Raw genomic sequence first — 12,354 nt, 5'->3', positions numbered from 1 at the left:
GAATTTAAACTTTAGCTATCTACAGACAATGTATCTAGATACTACAGTATGTGAGTGTTATGTTATACGACTATGATATATGTATGCTTTATCACAATTAAAATTACTATTTAAATGACAAACAAGATATTTATTTATGGCCTGGGATACAACAAATTATACAACAATTTTATATTAGCTATCTGAAACAGAGCAAAGCACTAGGTTTGTGTGAAAGCAATAAATATTTTGAATGTGAAAATCTATAGCCTGATTTGGTAACTGGAATCATGACTCAGAAGTTTTCCCCAGGGACCGTAGCTGTTATAAGTTTTAAAAATTAAAATTGCAACTTAACTATAATTTTTTTATTTTTATTTAAAAGTTACGAAATAATACTTATTCTTTTTATTTAAAAAGTGCAAAATTATAATTAGATTAAAATTTGTATTTAAAAGTTAAAAAAAAAAAAAATTATTCTTGATTTTTTCAGTAAAAATATAAAATAAGAGTTATTTTTGTTTTTTATTTTTAAAGTCACAAATAAGAGTTATTCCCTAACTTTTAAATACAAATCAAAAGATAAAAGCTAAGAAAGTTTAATATCTTTTGAACCAATTGGGGTATTAAAAATTTTGTTTTAAACAAAAAACTTTTAAATAAAAATTGTTATTTAATTATTATTTGGCACTTTTTTTATAAAAATCAAAAATAAGAATTAAAAATGATTTTTATCATTTTCTTATCGGAAATAAAAGTTTTTAGAGGAGATCGCTTGTTACGACAAAAATAAGATATTTTGGTATATTGCATGTTATCCTAACATATATATTTACGGTGCCTGGTATTAAATCAGCGGTGTGCACAAAATTTACAAAAGTGAGCGCATAATAATATAATTTTTACAAAGAAAAATTCAAAAAGTTGCATAGTGAAAGTGTAAATTTGTATAACAGGAACTAAATTTTCCTTTTAGGTATTATCAAATTTAAAATAAATATTATTTCTTACTGTTTTAAGAGAAGTAACCGTTGCGAATAACTCTAGGAAAATATAGTATTCTTTAAGTAACTGTCAACAATTCGCAGGGGATTCAAGCAACAGTTCAATGGCCACTTTTGTATTCAACCCGTTTTAGTGTCGTTAAGCAAATGCTTTTAATAATTTAAGCCAGAATGCAAAAAGCCAACTATCTAGATACATATGTATATGTATATCGATGAGTATTTGTATTTACGACTCCCCCGTCATGTTGTCAATAACAATTTCGCAATGACAACCCCTTCGCTGAGACCAAGACTAGGAACAGGACGAGACACAGGACGAGGAGGAGCAGCAACTGTGGACGACGCAACAAATCGCTGCAAATTACATTCATAAAATTTTATCACCCAATATCGGAAATGGATTCCTTGTTGCTGCTCGGACCCCAGACTAATGGCCATCGTATGACCCCGCGACAGTCAACAAAGAGCGAGAAATACTAAAGAGTTGCCACATCTTGAGGCAGCTGCGTGCATGTCATTTGCAGCCATTCGGACAGACCATCAAAGTAGTTGCAACAATTGCCAGTAAAATAACAAAAATAATAATAAAAGTGTTGCATTGGCCATTTGATATTTTTTAAGGCCAAAAGCAGTCATAATTTCATTATTATGAAGTGTCAAACTGATTCCATTATGGAAATGGCCGCTCAAATGGGCACTTTGTGTGCGCATTTTGAGGGCGGTTCGGGATTAGGAACCCTAAATAATTTTAAGAAGCCAAAACCCATGGCAGAAACCTTCTCAAGTCAATCGCGTCTAATTACTTTGAATTATTTGCCTAATTTGTTGCGATATTTCGTTGGCAGGGCGATGATTCATTTTGGAGCCAGTTGGCCAAATCGAGAGGGAGTGAGGACCAGTCAATCATGCCAACTGTTGCCATCAGTCAAGTTCAAATTCAATCCGTTGTCGCCGTCAAGACAACGGAAGGGTGCAATGGATTACATAATATCAAGAAACGCGCCCCGGGACGAAACCTTCGACTTAACTGAAGTCGAGTCTTCTTACTTGGTCAGCCCAGGGGCAGCTGCGGTCAGTGAAGGGATAAGCCGCATATGGGAGTGCGAAACTAACCACAAAGAACCAACAGACGACCAGTCGACCAGTCAACTCGTGTAACCACAGAACGGCTTTTAGTCTTGAGTAGTGCTTCTTCCCCCCGAGGGTGAATGAGTAGCGGGGTTCAAGAACAGATTAATCAGCGTATTGGAGACTGAATTCAAATAAATGCAATGCTATATGTATGCCAGTAACACATGAGCTAATGCTGTAGAGTTTTCATTTAATTGCAACACTCGAAGGACTTCAACAAATTACTACTTTCAATCAAAGCAATTTAAGCGAATAAAAGGAACGTATGAGCATAAAGAAAATCTATCAAAAGCATAACCAGCAAGCACTTGAAATATTTTGCTGACCCCTCGCTTGGAACATATTTTCCTTAACTTTTTCGTGCTGCTTGCAACAATAAATTATCAAAATTTGTGGCATAAATCACATACTCGTAGGACTTTTCACTTTTCAATGTTTGTACAGAGGGCTGACAGTGCGGAAGGGAGGAGTACGTGTGTGTGTGTGTATTTGATTTGTTTGGCATATTGAAGTGGTCAAGCATGGAGAAGAGTAAAAGTGAAGGAGATTGTGACAAGCGTGCCTTGTAAGTGGGCGTAACCGGTGTGTCCCGTTTGTGGGCGTAAAGTTAATTGATTAACGACAAGCAGCCCTGAAAAGTGTGTCAGCCCTCGATGAAACCATACATAGAATTGCCGACTGTCAAATAACAAATTGAAGACGCACATCTTTAGCCTTGATTTGCGACCATTGTCCAGGCTTAAATGATGCCCCGATGTTGGTCATAACCAGAAAAGTGTGCGGTCTTTGTTGCCAATTGATTGGAATTTTATGAGCGTTTACCTGCTGGGGCTTCTCTCTCTCTCTCTCTCTCTCTTTTTGTAAGGACAAGGGCGTGGTCCATTTACCCCCCTTTAACTTTATGAGCAGTTGTCCTCGTATTCAGTTATATTTATGCGTTTAATAAGCAACATGACATGTTGGAAATGTCATGAGTCGAAGCGTCGACTGTCATTCAAATGTAACAACTGCCAGCCGCAGGATACGGAATACCCTGAGTGGGCAGAAGATCGCACAGGATGTTGTTGATTACTTGACATTTTGCATGGTATATCCCTGTGTATTAATGAACGAAATAAATTTAATTTTGGCAATTAATGGACTCTGTGCAGCAAAGGCAGCAAAGACGTCAGCAAGTTTTTGTCCTCCCCACGCAATCTGTAGCTTTATGTTTATCATTATTGACTCATGAGTACACTCGTCCACATTCACTTGTCGTTGTCGCTCATAATGAGAGACCCCTGTCAGGATATGGCGACGACGACGACGACGGAGGCGGATGTGGGTGTGCCTGCTCATTCTGGTTAGGGGCGTGGTCCATGGCACTGCCAAAGATTGGGTCGCATTTCGTAATCAAATATCGTAGCTGTGCTTTCGCTTTTACTTTCACCAAAAATGTTCGCAAATTGCAATAAAACGGACAGCGAAAGGGGAATGGGATACCAACCGACTAGGGGACACCCTGTTTGGGGTGAAAAGACCGTCGAGAGTGTTCAGAGCGCTTAGTCATCACCGAGGCGTCATTGTTTCTGCCTTCAGGCGGCTTATTGGATTCTCTTCGAGTGCTACTTTTATTCTATTTATGAGACAGTTTTATAAGTTAACCAAGACTCTGCATTGGGTCACGTTTGAAGCAGCAGCTGGCATTGTTCTGGCCAAGTCTCTGTTCACACCTGGATGGCACAAAGAACTAGAACTATTGTTACACTTCAAAGCCACTCGAAGCACTTGCAATTAGCGTTAAAAGCTGTATCAAAAAGTAGCTGAAAACGAAGCTAATAACTTGATTAGAGATTAAACAAAATAGTGACTTAATTAAATATGATCCAAAAAGAAGCCACACAAGAAGTTGCAGTTCATTTTCCGGCAGCGTGTGTCGCGGTTTAGCTTCAATATCCCTTCCACTTTTAGTCCACATCAGTCAGTTAATCGACGCTTTTCCCTACTGAAAAGGATAATATGTCCTGGCATATCGCATGTATCCATTACACTCGACTGCCACTGACCGGAGAGGGGTTGAATCCGACTCCGACTTCGCATTCGGGCGATTAGTTCACTCAGCCGCGACCATGTCCATGTCCATGTCCATGTCCAGTCGTGCAGTCGTCCAAGTCCATCAACGGCACATCAAACTGTCCGAGCAATAACAACAATGGAACCATTCAATCAGCGAGCATAAAAACATAAAGAGATTTTAATTTTTTGATTATGTTGCCATCGATTGTCCTGGCACACACACACACACACACATGAGGACTTTGATATGGATGTGCGTGTCCTGCTCCCGAGGGAACTTTTCCTTTAGCCTTAGCTACAGCTTTAACTACAGTTCCTTTGCCAGCTACTGCGTCTTTTGTTCAATCGTTAATCAATGAAGTTCGTGTCTCCCTTTTGGTCGACCCCTGGTCAGCTGGCTGCCCTGGCCCCTGACATCGTCATTGACAGAGGGCAGCTCATTTGTGCGTTTAGCATAATAAAAAAATCAACATCGATGAGTGTGAGTAGTTGGTCGGAAAAACCAAGTTGATTAAATTTCAATGTCGCTTGGGAAACTCATATAAGGAAAAAATCCAAGGCAAACTTTGTGATAATGCGTCGTAATTTCGATTTAAGTCATTTCCGGAGTCCATTGGGATAATTGCAGTTGATCAGGCGAGCAGACGGAACTGGTCTTGTAATGAATAGTTGTAACAGCACCTGAGGTTTTTCATCCCCATTGCACTTTCTGCTCTCCTGCTTCCGCTCAATTAAACAATTCAATGCAATTTAAAGCCTACTCCATGGCACAACAAAAGACAAATCATAGCTATTAATTCCGCACTCGTGGAATGTTTCATTACATGACAGAAGCACCAAGCACCAACAACCAGCAACCAACTGGAACAGCCTCTTTATCCATTGTGCTCCTTGAGCTCATATGTGCCGCAAGGATGCTGTGCAGCTTACTTTTAATTTCCTTGCCTAACGCCTTATTACGTTCATTCATATGCAAATCGATCGGCTGGAACATACACAAAAGCCAGCAAAGGGAATAAAGTCAAGGAAAATGGAAAACGTTAAGGAAAAACTCGTCGGAAAGGTTTTCTTTTTTGGCATTTGGCTTTGAGCGATTAAAAAATAGCAACTGCCTCTCGTTGAGAAAGGCATATGCTTAGCATATGAATGCGAGTCCTTTTGCCATCTTAAAGTGCCATGGCCCATTCAACTCGAGTACCGCACAGGATTTTCACCTCATAACCCAAAATACGCGTCATGGTGGTGTTTCTGTCTTTTAACTACCCGCGAATGGACCGTCAAATGCTTTATGGGGTTGTTGTTGCTCTTGCTGTTGCTATTGGGACTGTACTTTTATCCATCGTATTGTTATTTCGATTTAAGCATCCCATATCAAATTTAAATGAATCGTTCTTCTCCCTCTTTTTATCCCTCTCCTTTGGGACTTCATGTGGCGTTTGCCGTTTATAGTTATATAGATTTAGGGTTACATACCGAGAGGCTTATAATTTACATGAACATGACTATGTTACGATTTGTGAATTGTATCACTTGGAAAACAGTTTCACATTTTCAATTTCCGCTGCGATTTTCCCTTATTATTGTTGTTTTCCATCGCCTTTGTTTGCCAAAACAATTAAATGTTATTTGCATAGCCATTGGGTTCGCCAGCGCATCCAGCAAAGAACCAATTGGACCTGGTCACATGTGGTCCTAGTTACGATAAGCAAACGAGTAGTTAACTGGCGCATACCCTGTAGACAGATGATACTTTTGTCAACTTTTTTTTGAGGTGAATGCATCTTCTATGACTACTATTTTATTTATTTATTTTTAAATATTCAGGATCCATACGAATAGGATATTTAAATTACACTCTTAATATACTTCGACTTATACATCGACTTATACCCCGACTTATACTTTTACTTATACTTTTACTTATACTTTTACTTATACTTTTACTTATATTTTACTTATACTTTTACTTATACTTTTACTTATACTTTTACTTATACTTTTACTTATACTTTTTATACTTTTACTTATACTTTTACTTATACTTTTTCTTATACTTTTTCTTATACTTTTACTTATTCTTCGACTTATTCTTCGACTTATTCTTCGACTTATTCTTCGACTTATCTTCGACTTATACTTCGACTTATACTTCGACTTATAATTTGACATGAACCTTGACTTGTACCTTGACTTATACTTCGACTTCTATTTCGACCTATCCCACGAATTATACTTCAACTGATACTTTGACTTATATTCCGACTTATTCTTTGATTTTAATTTTTACGAACCTTAAAGTCTTAAATATGCAACTTTTTTTCTACTGATTACCATAGCATTGTCATACCCGTTTTACACAGCTTACAGGGTATAGACCCTCGCTCGTTTATAGTTTGTCCACGCCCGGGGCGAGGCGTTGGCTTTGGCCTTGTCCGCTTGTCTCAGTTTGCTATTAAATTGTATTTGACTTTGAAAATATTTTGGTAAATCTGTGCGTCATGGGGCATGTGGTAATTGAGCTGTAGGTGTGTGTGGTAAGCATGTATCTCACTGACAGCTGACAGTTTCGAGAGCTTGGCTCTGCTGTAGTTTGTCGCATTATCAGGACCACTTGAAGCAACTTCCGCTGCACATGCTCAAGTGTTGTTGTCGCTCTGCTAATGTGCAAAAAATGTTGCCTAACTTCACACGGAGAGAGCCACAAATTGCAGATACTTGCCGCGAGTGGCACTTGAGTTTTTGGGAAAATTGCCAAAAGACGCAAGTGTTGCCTACACACACACACACACACACACTCACATACTCACACTTACATACATATGTATGTGTGAACTGCTTTAAGTTTTCCGTCTGCTTATTTATTTATTTGTGACACGAATTTGTCATCTAGTTGTACAGTTTACCCTGCACCCCGCTACTTTCCAGATCACCCAACCCCACCATACACATACATGTATACATATGTCGTTGTTTGCATAGCCACACCCACTTTCCAACGCCCAACTCCCACCCTAGGGCAACCTTTGTGTTTGCACAGCAGTTCAAATTTCAATTAGTACAAAAGAGAAGAAATAAAAAACGTAAATTGAAGAAACTGTTACAAAATGTTTATAATTAGTTTTTCATATGCAAATTTGATGTTATTTTGTGGGACGCCAAATTGGAATTAAATATTCTTTTTACATTGTGTGTGGATTGTTAACTGAAGTCTTTGCCCTGCAGCAATGACCCATTGCCTTAAAAAGCCTACAATAACAGGCTGACATTTCGCCTACACTCAAAAGCAGAGAGTCCATTGCTTTCGTTGACAGCAATTGAATTTCAAAGCATGAAGAGAATGAAAATCTTTGTTTCTTCCCACACTCAGCTAGCTGCATAATTATAGGAAGAAAAAAAGAATATTTATAATTTGCACACTTTTGGCACCCTTCAAGAGGGACGCAAATGAGATAAACGGAAGGAAACGACGGCATCGTGACGTCCACAAATTCATACCAGTATATTCAACTGCCACCCTCTGAATGAATTTTTCATTCATTTCAACAGCTTGTTGCTAATTTTTAATAAATATTGAACAACTCAAGTGGCAGCCAGCAACGGGAAGGTAGCGGTGGTCGGGGTATAAATGCTTCCCTGGCAATATGCAAATTTCCTCTCTCATAATTTTCGCACAACACTGAAAGTCATAATTTTGGCATCACGTGCGCGATTATTGTGATGATTATCGGTAAGGTTTTGCCGTTTTCCCATTATGCCCATGTTGATTAAAAATCTAATGTCTATTGCTGTTTATATTTACTGCAACAGATTTTGTTTATTTTGTGTTATTGTCACGTGGCACGCCATTGTGTACAGTTGAGCAATCAGATATTTTTAAGAGAATATACATGGGAATTTCAAAGATTGTTGAAGAAAACTTTGAAGAAAGATATGAAGTTTATTTATTTTTGACCAATGTGAACATTGTAGTTTGTATTTTGTATCAAAATATTATAACTAAAATTAAAATTGATAATCTAATCTACATATGTATTTGATAAAAAATTTATATGTCATCATCTTCATATGTATAAATCTTTTAAAGCGAATTTTCTATTCAAAAACTGAAAACATTTTCATTTAGCCATTACCAGCTTACAACTAGGGTATTTATTAATCGTCATTTTTTTCATTAACTTATATTTTTCATTGCATACTTCTGGGCGGCGATGTAATTTACAGTCGCTTTATACATAAAAATTATTACTGTAAACCTTTTGCTGTAGTCGCTTTGCCTGAGTTATTCCAGAAATACTTAAGCTTTCTTCGCCTGGTGCGTCTAGTGGTTATATCAATTTCATTCTTCTTAACATTGTTGATAAACATCCTTCGCCTACCAAATCGGTGACGAGGCGGATTGCCAAACACAATGGCTGCAGGTTCCTGGCAGGAGTATTTTATGGGCTTGATTAAGACCACATTCTGTGTACATAGAAATTAATAATTATAATTCAAGTTATAAGATAAAATACGTTTTTTAGAAACACTTACCTTTGTCATCTCTGTGCTTTGCTGCTGGCAATTTATGATCACAAAATATAGACTTAATAAAGTCAAGCAGAAGCAACTGGAAACCATTTTATCTTACTAAGAGTACTTGTTGATGCCACCAAGTTGCAAGCATCCACTTTCTTCAACTCGTACACATCGAATGATAATTCGATTGTTGTTTTGAACTTTAGCATAATATAGTTGTTTGAGTCGCAGTAGAGATAGTAAACTGCATGTCTTTGCAGTATAGTTGTACATAATACCCTTTACATAGACCAACGATTCAAATCATCTTCAAAACTTTGAAGGTTTGCGGCCTTGATGTAAGGATTATAATTTTTTTTAATAATTAATTTTATTTAAAGAAATCCAGTTTGAAAATAGATTGCAATCTATTATTATATCTTTATGTTTTAATTACAGCGAGTGTATTAAGTTGCAAGTTTGTTTCTGTTCAGTTTTAAAGACGCAAAATGCTTTAACTACGATAAGAAGTCATGCAAAGTCATGCATACATATCTGTCTCTCTCTCTTTGACATTTTGCCGCTCACTTGGCATTAATTCTGTTTTTATTTCCTATGTAATTCAATTGAGAATCCATTAACTAATGAAACTGATCCGCAGCACTTTTGCCATTTATACATTGCGCTCTTTCATTTTATTTTTTCGCATTCTAATTTCATTGAATTTCTACAACAATTTGGCCCAAATGTTACCCTTGCCCTCACCCCTGTAGTACAGGGTAAGGGGTGCTCGTCATGCAAAGCATTTGATGATTGTATCCTGTATCCTGACGTTGTGTGAATGTCCTGTTAGTGGCAAGGCATTTAATGGCATGTCAATGTCATGTCTGCCGTCGTCTGCGTTGCACGTTGTCGCATTTATTGATATGAGTCGAACAATATTAACAACTCGATAAACTTTTATCGTTTTGCATTTGGGCTCAGCTGCAAATAAATAGCAAAGCAATTGTGAAGGGCATAAAATGAAGCGAATGAATGAAAAGAAAATAACAAAAAGAACTCAAACCTTTTAGGGCCAACTGTTCTGCACCTGTAGAGCTCTTATATGGCATATGGCTAATTTCATAGTCCACCTTATAATTTTCCCATTTGGCCAAACAAACTTTTTATACAAATGTTCAAAGGCCGCAATAACAAAACGTTGCGTAACTCAATTATTTTTTTAAGGAGGGTTGTTTACTTCCTGAAACTGATTAGTCGACCTTTTGTCATACAGAAAACCGACTTTACAAAATTGCCTATAATTGCCTCAAAGGCGTGGCAGCTGCACTCTAAATTTTTGCAGTAATCGCATTACTTGTGTGCTTCGTACAGATAAGTACTACGAGTATAACTATTTAGTAAACTATAAAAATTGTTGAAAATTGAGCATAATTGAGAAAGAAAAATTTAGCCGCCCAATTTAAGTGGGCGGCTTAAAGCCGCTACCTTAAAGCTAGCAAAATACAAGACAAAACAACTTATATTTAAAGATTTCCTAAAATACATACATTAATTAAGGTTAAGCTGCAAAGCAAAATTTAAGCTTTAATATTTGAAAAATATTTTCTAAATAAAAACATCTAATTTCAAATCAATTCATACAAATTGTTGATTTTCAATCAATTAATTCAATGACTGCTATATGCTATAGTAATCCAATTTTTCACAATATTTCTCTGGATGATCTGTGATCAAATGCGATTAGATTGATTTGAATTCATATTTCTACTTATTCAAATTTGTACTTAAAAGCTAGCAAAATACACTACAAAACAACTTATATTTATAGATTTCCTAAAATACAAACATTAATTGAGGTTAAGCTGCAAAATAAAATTTAAACTTTAATATTTGAAAAATATTTTGTAAAAAAAAAAACATCTAATTTTAAAACCATTTATACAAATTGTTGATTTTCAATCGATAAATTCTATGACTGCTATATGCTATAGTAATCCGATTTTGAATAATATTTCTCTGGATGATTCTCTGTTATCAAATGCGATTAGATTGATTTGAGTTCATATTTATACTTATTCAAATTTATACCTAAAAGCTATCAAAATACAAGACAAAACAACTTATATTTATAGATTCCCTAAAATACATACATTAGTTAAGGTTAAGCTGCAAAGCAAAATTTAAGCTTTAATATTTGAAAAGTATTTTCTTAATAAAAACATCTAATTTCAAATCAATTCATACAAATTGTTGATTATCAATCGATTAATTCTATGACTGCTATTTTTCACAATATTTCTCTGGATGATCTGTTATCAAATGCGTTTAGATTGATTTGAATTCATACCATTTACATTACTTAAGTAGAGAGCAATTATAAGCGAGCTTTAATTAACATTAAGTTATCAGCTAAATTGCATTAAAATTTGCAAGCCCTTTTCAATGCCATAATTGTTTGCCAATTCACAGACAACACAATCACAAAATGTACATATATACAAAATATACATAAACACAAAAATCTATGTAGTTCAAGGTTAACAAAAATCGCCAAAGCTTTATAATGAGCTGAGCAAACAGGGCGATAATAACAACAACAATAGAGAGCGCCAAGCTGTCTTCTGATAACTATCATCATGAATATTAATGCACACACACACACACACACACACACACACACACACACACACGTATATGCATAGACATATGATATCAGCGGGTAACATTAACATTAACTTCAACATCAACATGAGAGCGTCAAAGAGTCAAGTTCACTTTCACTACGCTGACGCACCATCATTATGAAGATGATGATAATGATAATGATCATTATGGACAACGGCAACATCATTCAGCCATTGGCCAGGCCAATTTTGGTCAGTGGCACAGTGGAGAACGTAACGGGTGCAGAGAGAGGTGGGTAGAGGAGGAAGAAAGCCGGGGGAGGGGGTAGCAACTGACAGCTAACTGTGCATACAAATGTTGTGCTTTGTTTGCGGCTATTTTTGGCTAACCAAGCTGGCTGATGGATGAATGACATCGATTTGAATTTGGGCAGCAGTTGCGGCTGCATTGCATCATTGTCGCTCAAATTGGCCAAGTCGCAGTCGCTCTGAGGCTGAAACTGAAACTGAAGCTGAAGCTACGCTTTTGAGTGCACGCGAATGGGGAGTGAAAGCAAAGTGTGGCAATCAATGACGACATCAAAAAACTGCAATATCAAGTTTAACCAGCTGCTGGAAAAGTAGTGAAACAGCTGATGATTGTCTGTTCACCTGTCTGTGTCTCAGTCTCAGTCTCAGTCTCAGTCTTTATGCCTCTCAGTCTCTTAACCATTTTCTTCATGTCAATTCCCCTTCACCCTCCTGCTGTCCTCAAGGGCATTTCATTTAGTGCACTTCCAACGCGAATGATTCATCGACTTTTCGACAATAAATCCAGCTTCATATAATCATTTTAGCCAAGGTCTTGAAACATTTCTCGCATTTGATTAATTGAAACCGCAAGTGTGTGTAAATATTTTAATAGATTATTTAAATAGCAACATGTTTTTCAGACTTTTGTTAACAACACACACACACACACACACACATACACGCGCGCACACACAACACTACTTGTATAGTGAATAAAGTTAGATAATTAAACAAAATATGTACAAATATTTATAGACACAAACAGAACG

General features: G+C 36.6%; 1 protein-coding gene across 1 annotated transcript; it reads right to left on the bottom strand.

Moving 5' to 3' along the window:
• Positions 1-8,414: 8,414 nt before the first annotated feature.
• On the bottom strand, positions 8,415-8,821 carry LOC117792542. Its single transcript, XM_034632722.1, has 2 exons — positions 8,703-8,821; positions 8,415-8,633 (listed from the first exon to the last, which is right to left on the bottom strand). The coding sequence occupies exons 1-2, from the start codon at positions 8,787-8,789 to the stop codon at positions 8,415-8,417; spliced, it is 306 nt and encodes a 101-aa protein (XP_034488613.1). The 5' UTR covers positions 8,790-8,821.
• Positions 8,822-12,354: the final 3,533 nt, after the last annotated feature.

Source organism: Drosophila innubila, assembly GCF_004354385.1.
Source record: "Drosophila innubila isolate TH190305 chromosome 3R unlocalized genomic scaffold, UK_Dinn_1.0 2_E_3R, whole genome shotgun sequence".
Taxonomy (NCBI): domain Eukaryota; kingdom Metazoa; phylum Arthropoda; class Insecta; order Diptera; family Drosophilidae; genus Drosophila; species Drosophila innubila.
The sequence above is the reverse complement of the archived record's forward strand: the minus strand, read 5'-3'. Positions and strand labels throughout refer to the sequence as shown.